Raw genomic sequence first — 16,696 nt, forward strand, 5'->3', positions numbered from 1 at the left:
TTTGTATTTAAAAATTGAATGGTGTCAATAAATTAGGTCTTTTAAAATACCACTAAAATCAGTAATTTCCAACGTACAGAAACAGCCCAACAACAGAAAATATCCACTTAATTGTATAGGGAGAAAGTCAACTTGACCCTTAACCCCTATTGACCAAAGAATTTTTCTAGCTCCAATGTCACAGGAATATAACCCAATGTCAAGTTAGAATATAACTTTAGCTTTACAAAGGTATTATACATATTTTGCAAAGGCACCTCTGTATTTAGAAACCCTTGTTTTAACGACAAATACATGGTAGTCAGAAAACACTGATACTTGCAGATAAAAAGGTGTGCAATATCAGTGCGAGGGTCATAAGACTAACAGTTATATGAGCCTATCAAAGAACAGCACCCTCGCCACTGATGATGTTACCTAGCCAGGTAATGAAACATCTGGATATCAAACCTACAGCTCAGCGAGCAAACCTACACCCTAAAGCACCCTCTATAGGAGGGGCATGAAGATTACACAAAACTCTGCATTTTTCAAAAACATCTACCCTTAGAGAACTATATACTTTAACCTCCCACTGGTAGATCTGGTTGCATACTAAACAATGAGCAGCTTTAAATAAAGTTTGCAATTCAATTCCCTCAACCTTACCCTGGTAAAACATCCTTACTGGAGGGTTTTGAACTATAGGGAGAGGCAGGATAGGCTGGGGCTTCTTTACCTTGGAGGTAGTAGGGTGACCTTACAGAAGTTTATAAAACCATGAGGGACGTGAATAGGGTGAATAGCCAAGGCCTTTTCCCAAGGGTGGGGTGCTTTAGGTTTATAGTGAGTGGGGAAAAGCTTTAAAAAGGACCAGAGGGGAAACTTTTTCTCACAAAGGGTAGTGGGTGTATGGAACGATCTGCCAGAGGAAGTGGTGGTGGCTGGTACAACAATATTTAAAAGGCATCTGGATGGGTATATATGAATAGGAAGGGTTTAGAGGGACATGGGCCAAGAGGTGGCAAATGGGAAGAGGTCAAATTGGGATGTCTGGTCAGCATGGACATGTTGGACCAAAGGGTCTGTTTCCGTGTTGTATAACTCTATGACTTTAAGTACGGAAGGTCCATGGTCACCACTAGAAATAAGTCCTCAGCCTATTTGAATTTCAAAAATATTTTACACACTGGCAGTCACATTTCATAATCATTTTGTATTTTAAAAAATCTTCCTCCAAATCTTGTACAGATTCACAGGACAATAGTTTAGGGTGCAGGAAGTCATCGGACAGCATGGTGGTTAACACGGCTGCCTCACAACGCCGGGGACCAGGGTTTGACCCCACACTTGGGTGACTGTGTGGAGTTTGCACATTCTCCCCATGTCTATGTGGGTTTCCTCCCACACAGACCAAAGGTGTGCAGGTTAGGTGGATGACACACTGGAAATGCAGAATCCTAGGGTAAGTGGGGGGTGGGGTGGGGGGGGGGGGGGGGGGTTGCTCTTCAGAACATCAGTGTGGAGTCAATGGGCTGAATGGCCTGCTTCCACACTGTAGGGATTCTATAACTTATCACCTTGTCTGCACCAACTGAGCTCAATAAGGAACAGTCAAGAATTTATGAAACACACCTCAGTTTAATCAAAGGTAACTATATATTTAGAAAACCTTATGTTTTAACTACAAATACATGGTAGTCAGAAAATACTTTGATACTTGCAGTTAAAAAGGTGTGCAATATCAGTGCTAGATTCACAAGACTAACTACGAACCTATCAAAGAACAGCACCCTCTTTAGGAGGGACATGAAGATTACACAAAACTCTGCATTTTTCAAAAACCTTACAAAATATGTATAGTATTCTAATAAAGATTGCTGTCTCTCAAGAAAACACTAATTCAATCTCAATTATATTGATTTAGTCACCAAACTATAAAAAAACCTTCTTCCTTCCACTTTCTGAATAAAAGGTCACAAATTTGTAATTCACACACACATTCATCTTATATGTAGCATTAAGCTGCCCATATATTAGACAATTATACATACACATTTCAAATAAATACTCAAAGTTGCACTTAAGCAGAAACATTGCTAAGGAAAATAAACGTACCAAGTTTGCCAAGAAAATACAGCGCGGTAAAACCGCAATGAGGTGGCCAAGGTGGTAATTAACTGCAGCTGCGCACTGAACACTAGGCTTGGCTACTGCTTTGGTAGACTGCTGTTTGAAATGGAAAAGACAAGAAATTGAACAACACAAAATGTCCAGAAAGGAGAAGAAAATGTTTTTGAAGCAGAATGAAACAAATCAGCAGTGTCCAAAAAGTGACACCTCTCACCTTTGCACTTATGATATATTCAAAAGATAACAAGGAAACCAACACCTGGATGTCTATTCACACAGTACTTTCAATGGATAAAGTGTAGTTAACTACATTGTCAACAAACAGTGGGAAAGAAGTGCTTATGAGCAAGGAATGCTGCAGCCCACGAGCTGGAACCGAATGTTAGTGATTTCTATATTCTACAAAGACTTGAACCAAGAGTAAATATTTTTCAGTATTCAATCTATTTTATCTGAAAGTCTCAATGTTAAATGAAGTAGGGTCATTGACTGAACAGGAGACTTCTATCTTAAAATCTTTATATTATATTATATAATATAAAAGACTGTTGTGGTTCTGTTCGCCGAGCTGGGAATTTGTGTTGCAGACGTTTCGTCCCCTGTCTAGGTGACATCCTCAGTGCTTGGGAGCCTCCTGTGAAGCGCTTCTGTGATGTTTCTTCCGGCATTTATAATTAAACCACTATAAATGCCGGAGGAAACATCACAGAAGCGCTTCACAGGAGGCTCCCAAGCACTGAGGATGTCACCTAGACAGGGGACGAAACGTCTGCAACACAAATTCCCAGCTCGGCGAACAGAACCACAACAACGAGCACCCAAGCTACAAATCTTCTCACAAACTATAAAAGAGTTTATATTAAAATCTACAGATGTCTCCAACAGAAAGGTGTCATGCCACATTTCAGGCATGACACATGCCACATGTCATGCCACATGTTCTAACATTATCAGCCTGAACTGGATGCCAGATGATTATTAGTGTGCAATATTCAATAGACTGTGTCCCAAACAAATTGCTACCTTAAATCTCTAGATAACTTACATCTACATTCTTTAACCAAATCTCACAATCCAAAGAAATGACAAATAACCTAACTTCAGCTGGCTTTGGCAATTGTAGTGTTACAGACAGATTAATGACAGGTCTTTGTGGAGTGAAAGACAGAGCCTGCAACAAGCCACTTTCGTGGAAAGCTTGGCACCTGGCAACATCTACAGTAAATAAACTAGACAATCATCTGGACCCATGCAATGTGCCATATTTTCAAATGCTATTAACTGTTGACTTTAGCTTTACTTTTCCACTTAAATCGGACTGTAACGTTCGCTTCTAACTTCATTTCTTTATTTCTCTACTTATACTATGTTACACTTTACTTTTAACTTTATTTTCTATGTTACTACTTGTATAGAAGTACCTTCGCACCTAAGATGTGTGGTGACATACACTTTTTACTCTATTCCAGTACATATGTCAAAGCTTAAATCAAAAATCAAAATCAAACCTGTTCAAATTAATAAGGAAGGGTCACTCAACCTGCAACATTAACTGATTTCTCTGCAGGTGCTGTCAGACCTGAGCTATTTCAGCAATTCTGTTTTGTGTTTCTGATTTACAGCACCTGCAGTTCTTTTCAGTTTTTATGTTCAAATTAATTCTGTGAGCATCCATGTAATTAGTATAGGCAAAGAGAGTAAATGCTGTTAAACTGCAATATTTCAGTTGACAACTCATTTGTTACCAGGAAGTCAGAGGATCACCATTAAGACAGAGTACTTTCTGCAATGTCAGTTATCTAATTTAAGTACTTGTGCAGCAAGCTGACAATTTAACACTCGGTTGTCTCCAACACAAGCTCAGGATCATAGGTAGAGGGTCAATACACCATTTCTAAATTGTACTCTTTGCTTATTCAGTGTTATTGTCGAGAGGTCAGTTTGTTAAGTCAAGAACCCACCCAATTCTAATCACATCCATAAATTTATGGAAGAAAGCAAACCAACAAAGTGACCCTGTGCCATAATTTATTTATTTTTAAACAATGCATTTTGTTGAAATGCACATCGCAATTAGAAAGCGGATCAATGCAAGAAAAAGCAAGTTTACTGCATCTTGGGAACAGTCAGCCAAGTGACTGGAAGCAGCCAACGACTAACTTTGGGGCTATTGGAGTGACAATCAACTTTTTTCAAAGAAATAAAATCACTTTTCTCCATGTGTCCACACCCCCTCATCCATCACGAGAGATAAAACATGTCAGATCACAAGTGAAAATTACACTTCCAACATTTATTTTTCTCCATATTGGAAGATTACGGAGCATTGACAAAGCATGAAATACAAATCCACAAAATGTAGCTTCACGTAAAATGTCATAAGTTTGAGAATCACTATGGATATAAGAAAAACTAACTTAAGGAATTAGCTCAAACAAGGGAATCTGCGAGTGACTGGCAAATTTTGTGAAAACCTTACAGTTACCGGTAACTATTTCCCTCAACCCTTTTACAAATTTGGCACCAACAACAGAATTATTTGTATGACACATGGAAACAGTAAAACTACATGAAGATACAAACAATTTGTGAAAAATAGGTACTTTTCCAGGAAAGGACTTGAATGGGGAATAAGCATTGTGTGAAACAAAGGAGAAATTATTTTGCAAAGTATTAATTGGAAGGCAAAGCAGGTTTTTAAAATGATAACAGTGCTGTAATATCCCTGTGATTTAAGACACTAAAAACCAACTTTGTAACTGAAACACATAAATGCTGCCACATACAGAATAAGACAGTCAATAACTGTAAAGGAGGAAAAAGTTTATATTTCCTGAATTGATAACTGGATGATATCACACACATTAACCAATTTATCCCCCAACGGCTGTCTGATCTGTTGTACATTTGCAGCATTGTTTGTGAAGATTTATCTATACACTTATAATAATTTGGTAGCTTAGTGGTTACCTTACTGGACTGGTAAAAAGACCTGGACTAATGAAAGGAGACAAGTTTAAATCCCACTGAAGTGGAGGTAATTCAATTTTACGAATGAAGTAATTTAAAAATGCTAGTATCAGTAGTAGCAACCATTTGATAACAGGTTTTCATATAGCTCATTACTGTCCTTTAGGGAAGAAAACTGACCTCCCTTATCCAGGTTCCAGAAGCACAGCAACGTTATTAACTCAAATGCTTTTCTTAAAATGGTCTGGTAAGCTACTCAGTTTAAAGATGGAAATAAAAGGTTGGTCTTGTCTGTTATGCAAAGTGCAGATAATTTCACTGCACTCACAGGGACGAGGTTAGGGGAAATGCAATGTGTTAAGCTCCACAGCAAAATCCTAAAATCAATCTGACAATTAGTTTACATCTAATTAAGCTAGCTTATTTTTAACTTCACATGCAGTTAAATTTTGGGGAGAAAAAAAAAATCCAGAAGATTACTATTCTGCATGGAGTCTAAAATGCAATTCAATTCTACTGTTAATCCTATTGTAACCAGTATAATCAGTTTAAATGAAATTCTGGCACAAAATAATTAGCATCAAAATGATAATCCCATCCCAATGGGAAAGGATTTAGCTGGGACTTGTACTGAGGGAGATTGAGAGAATTGTTAATAAATGGAGTTAGCATTTCAGAGACTGATTAAGATATTGTTTGAGTAAATCTGTAAATCACCCCATGCCCTAGAAGATTGCACACCTTAGTTCACTCAATCCACTATAAACATGAACATCACAATATCCTATAGTGCAAACTCCAAGGTTGGCTCACTGTTGTCCTCACGAGACATGAAAAATCAAATTTTTCATTCCATTGTTAACTATAACTAACTAAAGATGGCTATTTTCAGTACAAAATCATTATTAAAAGATGAACATTGTTCATTAACACTAATTATCTCAATTATTTTCTGTAATATCCAATTCACTGCAAGTGTTCCTGCAGTCCATACTGGATATCAATGTGTAACCAATAAGTATTCAGCCCAGGTATACACTTAAAAAAATAAACTAACCCAAGGAGCAGATGCAGGCACCATGCCCTCAACTACCTAACCATGGCATTATTACAATCTTACATTTTACACTAGTCCAACTAAAGTTAAAAAGGGGGGGAAAAAAAGCCTACAATCCCTTCACATTCCAACAGGGTCCAAAATAAGTATACCACATCACAGCTATCCCATCTTTACAATAAAATTTGTATCACAATTTGCAAATATTATTGCACATCAACTATGAGAAAACAAATATACAAAATGCATTAAACATCTCTCTAACAAACAAAGTACATGTATAACAATGTTTCCCTCTACACAATAGTTTCAGCTGTGAATTTGGTGGACTCCTGGTGGTGGGACCAGGGACACTTAACAGTGGAAATAAATTAAAACTGTTACATTCCATCATTGTACTGAATGGTAGGAAAGCGAGCAACTCGATGGCATTGAAATGGTACATTGATTGTGTGAGGTAGTTCATCAATTATTTAAAAACCTCTTTTGATAAGTTAGTTCTGTCAACTCATGAAGCTTGTAATGTTTGCCTGAAACATAACCCTACTGCACTGATTCTCGTCAAGGTTGGCATTTTGACAAGTTGTATTAGGTAAAACTAGTTACAAATTAAACCATGATTATTACAGGGCACTATATCCTGTGAACTCCTAATACAACAAAGGAATTAACCAAATCACTTAATTACAAGGAACAGCTTATTCGGGGCAAGCTGATTTTTATTAAAATAGTTTGGTGCTGGCACTGACTCAAGATATAGAACTGGTTTTGTGCAGAATTCGTCTGTGATGCTCAGTCGTTGATGCCACATTTTCTCTTCCCATTTTCAAGTCTCTATTACCTTAAACAACTGACGAGTCTTTACCATCAGTTTGAATACTCTTAGTGTTAAACCCAGTAGCCTTGCCTATCCAAAGTGGCTGCACTAACATCTAAAACACACTCGGCTTCAGCTTTGGATGTGTAATGTAAACAGGTAGGTCACACAGTCAACCAAAATTTATTGCAGACACTGGTATTCTACGTTTTCAACACATAATGACTTGTAGTCCTAGTCCACAACTAGCATTAAGCCAGAGCCAACTAGATTAGAAAAGACCTTAGAATGTTTAAATTGTGTAAAACCACTTCATGCAAGAGTGTGAGAGAGAAAAAGTAGCCTAACTAAGTCATCCCTCTACGCACCGGATCTGGACTCTGGAACTTGTTTGTATTTTGAGCTCATTTTTCCTCCCAAAACAGACCCAAATGTAATGATGTTAAATATCTGTCTGTTACAAGTCATGCTTTAGGGTTACTTGCCCTGTACTAAGGTTGCTGTATTGAGTTACTGTATGTATATCCAACATAATTGAAAGTTGTACTCTATCTGGGAAACTGATTCCAATAAAATTAAAACACAGTTGGAGCTTTTTAAAAAGCTGGTCTACCCTCTCTAAAATTTAGCGCAAACAATAAGACCCCAGAGAGAGGGAGGCTAGTCATCTGCAACAGCCCAGAGGTCCCGCCGATGTTTCTAGGCTGCTGTCGGTATCCGATGCCAGCGTTGGATCTGTTGACATGGAGGACACATCGTTGACAGATGAAGATGATGATGGATGATGAGAGCCATTGATCATTGCTGCACCTGTGCTATGAGAAATAAGGAAGTCAGTCAGTAACAGTGTACATGTTGTTCTCAGCAACGTTACAATCACAAACCAACCACATCAGATAAACAAACAGCATAAAGAGACACTTCTGTGGACAGTGTACTTGTGCTGCTGAAACCTGAAAGGAAACTAGGGACAGGCAATAAATGTTGGCTCAGCCAGCAACACCCACATCCCATGAGTAAAGAAAAAGATATCACCTTGTTAACATTTGTTTTAATGTGCAAATCTTGCAGCAATGAGTTCAGAATGTCTTCTTACAGCTGACATTCTGACACTATGGCTAGAGCAACAATGCAGTGTCATGAAGAGGAGTCAGATCAAATATTAATTTTGAATGTGATCAGCTGGTTTTACATACTCAATGGATTTTAAGTGACATCGCAGACTCTGAGTTCACTGCCAGACGTTTCTGCGATGTTAACCTTGTCAAATCTGAGTTTCTGAAGTGGACTTCAAAAGAACATGCCTACATGATCCCAGGAACTTTCACATTTGTTAATACGATCATCAATGATTATTCCAAGAGCTTGCACTTTGTGGATATCAATGCAAAGCTCGACAGACAGCGCAAACAAGACTCCACTGACAACCTCCCTGCAAGGAAGTGGAATAATTATTCACAATACTAAAATGGCCAGCACACAATCACAGATGTGGCCCAGGAGGTGAGGGGTAAGAGTCAGAAGAGGGCTTGCACCAATGGCATCACCACGTCAGAGACACACACAGAACTGCAGGGGTTGGGGCGCTGAGTACTGTGGTGGGAGTCAATGGGACATAAGGCGCTAATCCCAGTTTGTAGAATTTGCTCGTTAGTTTTTCATTTTTAAAAAAGGAGCAAAAAAAAAAACAAACATCCAAAACCACTTTACCAAGCGCTTACTTCCTGCAGCACTATCTTTGGAGAATGGCTGCTGTTTTTGGTCGATGTACGTTTGCTCCTTGTGCTCTTTGCCTGACCCACATTTTATGTGCATGCAATTTGTTCTGGAAAGAAAGGTTTTGGTTGCGGGAGAATCCAAATACTTGATGGTATCACCATGACAGCTCATTTGGAGACCATGACTTTGCAGTCTGAAACGAAAATGTGTTGCTGGAAAAACGCAGGTCAGGCAGCATCCAAGGAACAGGAGAATCGACGTTTCGGGCATAAGCCCTTCTTCAGGCTTATGCCCGAAACGTCGATTCTCCTGTTCCTTGGATGCTGCCTGACCTGCTGCGCTTTTCCAGCAACACATTTTCAGCTCTGATCTTCAGCATCTGCAGCCCTCACTTTCTGGAGAAGGGCTTATGCCCGAAACGTCGATTCTCCTGTTCCCTGGATGCTGCCTGACCTGCTGCGCTTTTCCAGCAACACATTTTCAGCCCTCACTTTCTCCTTTGCAGTCTGAAAACCTGTCTCATGACAACAGCCACCTTTGACTGCTATGTACAGAAGGGGAAAAAAAACAGTGAAAGCTACTCTCACCTGAACCATCGTAAAACAGGAGAGATCAATGGGACAACCAAAGGGACAACAGTATTACCCATCTTTCTCTCAAATGTTGCATCCTATTTGCTGTAAATCATCTGAAGAAGTATAACTACTGCAAACAGAGAATCTTAAAGGAAGGTACTGACTCAGCACCAGTGTGCCCAGGACGTAGAGACAATCAGAGCTGTACAGCATGGAAACAGACCTTTCAGTCCAACTCGTCCAAGCCAACCAGATTTCCTAACCTAATCCAGTCCCGCTTGCCAGTACCCAGGCCATTTCCTTCCAAACCCTTCCTATTCATAAACTCATCCAGATGCCTTTTAAATGTTTTAATTGTACCAGCCTCCACCACTTCCAACAACTCATTCTATACACACACCACCCTCTGTGTGAAAAAGTTACCCCTTAGGTCCCTTTTAAATTTTTCCCCTCTCACACGAAACCTATGCCCTCTAGTTCTGGACTCCCCCACCCCAGGGAAAAGATCTTGTCTATTTATCCTATCCATGCCCCTCATGATTTTATAAACCTCTATAAGGTCAGCCCTCAGCCTCTGACATTCCAGGGAAAACAGCTCCAGCCTGTTCAGCCTCTCCCTATAACTCAAATCCTCCAAACCTGGCAACATCCTTGTCAACCTTTTCTGCGCCCTTTAAGTTTCACAACATCCTTCCATTAGGGTGGAGACTAGAATTGCATGCAATATTCCAAAAGTGGCCTAACCAATGTCCTGTACAGCTGTAACATGACCTCCCAACTCCTATACTCGATGTACTGACCAATAAAGGAAAGCATACCAAACGCCTTCTTCACTATCCTACCTATCATCAATTGAAGTGATGCATCTTTAAAAAGAGTCCCCCACATCAAGAAAACATTTTATCACATTTCTTTCATTCATGAACCCAATGTTAATTTGTTCTTTACCACCTTTGCATGCCTATAGCACAAAACAAGCAGTTTTTAAAAACTTTATATATATTTACCTAAATTCGACAACACCAATTCCCAGCTTAGTAATGCAAGGATTTTGGCAGTCTTAGTTTCTTTATCCTAAGTGTCACAGAGGTAAACATAGATAACTGGCAACCTCTGATCCGTTTCAAATTCACTCTTACAACCAATCCAGAAACTGGGGGACAAGAGGGGAACCAGTTCAAACCTCTTCGTAACAATCAGGTTGAATCTGCGGCTAGGACTGCAGGGTTTTTTTTCCCTCTGTGCAAGCTTATTGATCGGTAATTAGAAGTAAACTAGATTTAAAGAAGGGGCCATAAGTTAAGGATCTGGAATTAAAATGGTATTTGTGTTTACTTAGTTCTGAGACCATTGGCCAAAAGATTGGGTTAAACACCCTCATTTCATCAGTTTCAACTGAACGAGGGAGTTAATTACTGCAGATACTGGAATGTGTACTGAAAGCAAAAAAAAAATGCAGGAGATCACAATGGGTTGGACAGTGTTCATTGAGTGAGAGTAAGCTAATGTTTCGAGTTCAGATGAGTCTTCAATGTTGGCTTGCTCTTTTCACCGACACGGTGATGCTGTGATGTCCAGCACTTTTTGATACTAAGTGTGGATTGCAGATAAATGGCAAAACTAACACGCCAGTAAGTACACTAGGAAAAACGAAGTGTAGTTTAAAGCGCACACACTATTGGACAGGGGAGAAAATCAACCACATATTTAGGTATGGGGATATTTTAGCTCTCAGTGAAAACTAATCGTGTACAGTGAAGTCTTATAGTCCAAGTGCTGGCTTGCGATCAGAGATTTGATCCGAGCAATGAATCAAGGATCTGGAAAACTGACAGATTTGGAAACCTGGAAAAAGGGATGTGAGAAACCAAGGTGCAGGCCATCACACTGACTCAGTTTTCATTCATGGAATTTCTGAAAAACAAACTTTTCCAGTGGTTTGTGTTGAGATTTCCTTTCCCAACGTTTACGAAACATAATTAACAAAAGTTTAACAAATCCAAGCGAGTGGGAAAGTAACATAACATAATCCAAAGAGAAAACACATTCATTCATCAAATCTTCTTCAAAAGCGAATAATTACTGCAGTTCTGTAATGTCGCCATCTGACGTCAGGGATGATCCTTCCTCATACCAAATACAAGTCCCTGCTCAAAGCTTTACTTTGGTCATTTGAGTGAAGTGGTCAGCTGCTCTGACTGCTTCCTTTAGCAGCTCTTTGCCATTTTGGTACAGGTAGACGTTCCTTTATCTGAAATGCTCAGGACCAGCTGTTTTTTGGAATTTGTAATTTTTCGGTTTTCAGAATAAGTGACAATATAATGGTGACATTTTAAGAAATCTTACGGGAGGAGCAGGCTACTAAGTAAGAACGTGCTTGGCCACGCCCCTCCCCCGTCACATCTGAGTGACGCACATCGAGTGGGTATCGACTTGGGTTAACGGTTTGATTCACCAAACAACCTTGTTAATGAGAAAAAAAACTTCACAAAAAACCTTCGGATTTCAGAGCTTTTTGATTTTTGGATGTTCAGATAAAACACATCCCTTCCACCTGTACAACGTAAATGCTCTGAACCGCTACAGGCATACTTCCTTCAGCAATAAGCTGACCAACTGGAATCAAGATCAGGATCAGAAGTGTCAGGAATGATCCCCTCTTCATGCATACTCAACCGTAAAAAGAAATACTAGTTTGATTTTACCAAGTGCTCCTAAACATAAAAGTAAAATGGAATAAGGATGGGCCCCTTTATTGTTGAAGGTGGCTCACTTCCATCATGGGCGATTGTCAAAGTCATTTGCATCCTTGCAGCCTCTAAATTTTATTCAAGTGGATGGTTATATACAAACTAAAGAATCAGGAGCAGGAGCAAGCCATTTGGCCTATCGAGCCTGCTGCACTGTTCAGTAAAGATGATGGCTGATCTGATCATCACCTCAGCTTCACTTGCCTGCTCTTTTTTCATTCCCTTTTAATTAATGATATAAGCATTTCTACGCAATAGCTGTGCCTCCACTGTTCTCAGGGGAAGATTGCTCCACAGACTCAGGAGAAAAAAAATAAAACTCACCTCTGTCTTAATGGGACACACCTTATTTATAAATTGTTGCTTATCAGACAATGTGAAATAAAAACAGGAGTGGGCCAAACAGCCCCTTGAACCTGTTCCACTGCTCAATAGGATCATGGCCGATCTGATATTCCTAACGTCCACCTTCCTGTCTTATCCCTGTAACCTTTGATTCCTGCACTGATCAGGAATCTATCTTGGCCTTAAATATACACAAATTCTCCGTGCCCAGAGATCTGATGAGAGCTGTGACCAATTGCACAGATGAACATATCAAGCTACTGTATGCTCACAAATATTAGGGCAGCATGGTGGCCCAGTGGTTAGCACTGTTGCCTCACAGCACCAGGCACCCAGGTTCGATTCCAGCCTTGGGCAACTGTGTGGAGTTTGTGCATTCTCCCGTGTCTGCGAGGGTTTCCTCCCACAGTCGCAAAGGTGTGCAGGTCAGGTGAATTGGCCATGCTAAATTGCCCACAGTGTTGGATGCATTAGTCAGAGGGAAATGGGTCTGGGTAGGCTACTCTTCAGAGGGTCGGTGTGGACTTGTTGGGCCGAAGGGCCTATTTCCACACTGTAGGGAATCTAATCTAATCTAAAATCTAATATATTTAATTGGCAAGTATGCAAAGTATGAAGTGCAAGCAAAGTAACTATCATAATTACAGATTCAGATTGCGGTGAATTTAAACTAATAGTGGGAGAAGGCACAATGACAAGCTGGCATTGAAAAGGAGGTAAAGTCTGTAGATTTCTACTCCTGATAGGAGAGAGAGCTTTCTCTTCCCTTAAAGAAACTGAATTTTCTAATCCTTAAGAATAAGTCACAAATAATGTGGAAAGTCAGAATGTTATGCTAAAACCATTATCTGATAATTTTAGTTAAGTAGTTTAGAATTGAAAGTAGACTGCAAAAGGACATCTTGCACGGTATAATTAACTCAGTGCAGACTTCACTTGCTGCATATAGGCCTTATAGTTCTTTGTTAATTCATTTAATCAAATTTCTATGCAGAATTACATAGGTATTGTATAATATTCAAATATGTTGCCGTTGTCTGTAATAACAGCTAAACTGTTGCAAACTCAGTGACACAGAATGAGGTGCATAATCGATTATTTAGATTTATTCAAATAGAGTGATTGCTAACCTTCAGATGATGAACTCTACGAAAAAGCAAGTGATCAAGGCAAGTTTACAGAAGCAATGAACTTACTGGAAAAAACAGTTAACAAAATTCCCAAAATGATAAAAATTTACATCCAATCAATGCAGGACTGTTACCATTCCCTGATTCCTGGAGATATTAAATAAGTTCATAACACACACATGTACAAATTGAGGAAATAGAATGTGTATTGACAACTGGACAAGCACATCTGCACAAGCAACTGGCTAGGGAACTATGCTGGAAGGTTATGCCTTAATAATAAGTAACTTAAAGACCATGGGGTTTCAAACTGATGCAAGCCAAATTAACATACAATTCTTCTCAAATACTGAACTAAACTAATCATTTCAGCTAGGCCGTTACGTTTTTCTTTTCAATAGTCTCACCATCAGGTTCCACTGTAGGCGAGATCAGATATCTTGCTGGGGTTTTAGATTAGATTAGATTACTTACAGTGTGGAAACAGACCCTTCGGCCCAACAAGTCCACACTGACCCGCCGAAGCGCAATCCACCCATACCCCTACATTTACCCCTTTACCTAACACTACGGGCAATTTAGCATGGCCAATTCACCTGACCTGCACATCTTTGGACTTTGGGAGGAAACCCACGCAGACACAAGGAGAATGTGCAAACTCCACACAGTCAGTCGCCTGAGGCGGGTTTGGACTATACAATTCTACAGTCATGTCATAATTGAGGACAAACCTACAGAACAGGCACAAGCAAGAAATTCTACTGATGCAGAATTAAGATGCAATGATGCTGTGCTCCCAGCAGATGGTAGTGCTGCACTGTTTATAGTTATGTTTTTGAACAAAAACTATCACCATCAAATGCTTACCAATTCTACCCTCGACCCTGCAATAATGGTCTTGAAAATGCTCAACAATTAGAGTGCAACTGGTCTCAACTCCAGGTGGATACAAAGTTACCAGTCTTTTAAAAACAATTTATCCTTTCTAATACGCATGTACTGTTCTATCTATATCGCCAGATCCTAAGATTGGAACCTTTCAAATGCAGAAATGTTTTATTTACTTAATGTGTTTCCTTCATTTGGAATCAAACCAATGACCAATGAGTTCAACTTGAATCAGAACATCCATTCTGAATCACTTCAAACTAACTAGTATTCAGGTAGTGTTAAATATCTTAAAACCTCTGTAGATGACTGAAGATATTAATGTTGCAAATGTGCCCTCTTTGAAATTCGGTACCAAAATATTCTTGCAATAACTAACCTAAAGAAGGTGGTTGGCCTCGTATAACACCATTCTTCATCCTCTCTTCCCACTCCAGTACTTCCTTGTATATCAACTCTGCAGACAAAGGAGATTAATCTGTTTATTAAAGCACAGGCTTACACAGGGTGTAATAATCATGAGGTTGCAAAAGCTATTACACCAGCACCACTTAGCAACAAACAATGGCTTTGGCAGTCAGCCTGAAAATACCAAACCCAGAAGTACACACGTTCCAGGCTCATCAAAATCAGTCCGTTTCCGTGAAAATCCGAAAAGGAAAGAACAATAATCAGAGATTACTGCAGACTTCCTGGGAGAAACAAGGTGTGTTTTAGGGATTGTACACTGCAAAAAAGCATCCATGCTGTGGTCCCCTCTGTGGTGGGAAGACTAGATACAGTTGAAGTGACTGCGTTGCAGAATATTCCCATCCAGTTCCCAAGTGCGATCCTGGACACAGTTGCCTGTCATTGTAATTCTTTCAGCTTCCCAACGCAAGCTCAAGGAATGCCACTTTGGGGTTTAATCAGCTGATCTACAGCATTCTAGATTCTCTAAAGAGTTCAACAACTTCAGGTCATAATCTGAGCCCATTTTGAGATGTTTGATTTTGTTGCTGGTTTGGATTGGAGACAGCTGCTGATGGAAATTATTCTACTGCTTCACTTATTCTTCCACCAGACAAATCTTTCATTTCTATGCCTTACCTCATTATCATTGCCTTTTACCAGCATTCTATTACAGAATCTCCCACTTTTCACCTCTGTCCTAAGCCGATTTTCCCCCTCCCTTCTTTCTCTGCTTCTGTTGTTGATTTTAACCCATTACATCTTTAACCTTTTAAATTCTGATGGAAGTTTATCAAATTTGAATTATAAGGTGAAGCTGAATAGCCTGGGAATGTTTTCACAGGAGCTTCGGAGTTTGAGCGGGTGACCTTATAGAGGTCTATAAAATCATGAGGGGTATAGATAATGTGATTGGTAGATGTCTTTTCCCTGGGGGGGGGGGGGGGGGATTTCAAGACTAGAGGGCATATTTGTAAAGATGAGAGGAGAAAAATTTTAAAAAGTCATGAGGAGCAATAGTTCTTTTCATACAGAGGGGTTTGCATGTGGAATGAACTTCCACAGGAAGTGGTGGATGCAGGTACAGTTACAGCACTTAAAAGCCATTTAGATAAGTACATAAATAAGAAATGTTTGGAAAGGGACTTGGGCTAAGTGCAGTCAACCTATTTAGTTTGGGATTATGCTCAGCATGGACTGGTTGGACCAATGGGTCTGTTTCAGTGCTGTATGAGTATGACTTGGCCCAGATCTTCTGGTTTCTGGATTGGAGTCCAGATGTATTACCCAGCATGAACATTTGGACTCTGCAGAAATTGGTCTCAGTGGGAACGGAGGAGGATGCTCGACCTTGCAAACCAATTCCCCTGCTCCCCAGGACCCCCTCGGATTCTGAACCCAGAGTCGGAGACTTTGAGCATTTCTGAAGTATTTTATTTCAGTAGCTGCCCAGAAAATACTGGACAGTTGAAAACCTATTTGAACATCAAAGTAACTAAACACCTGCCACCCTCAATCACTGACCCCCCCCGACACCCCCCACCCTCCCAACCAACCTGTTCATCCATTCACAAACATCTACACTGAATTTTCAAACCCACATGATAGGTTAGTCCCCAACCCCCCTGATCCCAACTGGCATCTGACAGCTTACTGAGGGATCGCTGTGCTGCTCAATTCTGAAGAAACTGGATGCAGAAGACCTAGCAAGGAACATAGAACAACACTGACTTAGAGAAAAGTTCGAGCTAAGCAGCAATCTGCCGAAAATTCTCTGCTTGTGAAAATCCCCACATTAACTCAGTTCCCTTCCCATGTTGAGGGAGTGCCGAATTGAGTCATAGAGATGTACAGCATGGAAACAGACCCTTCGTACAACTCGT

The 16,696-nt window shown here is 39.9% G+C and overlaps 1 protein-coding gene across 1 annotated transcript in view; it reads right to left on the minus strand.

Moving 5' to 3' along the window:
• Window positions 1–4,126: 4,126 nt before the first annotated feature.
• mapk8a (mitogen-activated protein kinase 8a) overlaps window positions 4,127–16,696 on the minus strand; it is a 120,370-nt gene continuing 107,800 nt past the window's right edge. The window contains exons 11-12 of the mRNA XM_087982346.1: window positions 14,743–14,820; window positions 4,127–7,766 (exon numbers count right to left, since the gene is read on the minus strand). Coding sequence (XP_087838472.1) covers window positions 7,621–7,766; window positions 14,743–14,820 — 224 coding nt within the window. The 3' untranslated portion in view covers window positions 4,127–7,620. The remainder of the gene's footprint in view (window positions 7,767–14,742; window positions 14,821–16,696) is intronic.

Source organism: Chiloscyllium plagiosum, unplaced genomic scaffold (genome assembly GCF_037043375.1).
Source record: "Chiloscyllium plagiosum isolate Xiang-an unplaced genomic scaffold, Cpla_swu_hap1 HiC_scaffold_43, whole genome shotgun sequence".
Lineage (NCBI taxonomy): Eukaryota > Metazoa > Chordata > Chondrichthyes > Orectolobiformes > Hemiscylliidae > Chiloscyllium > Chiloscyllium plagiosum.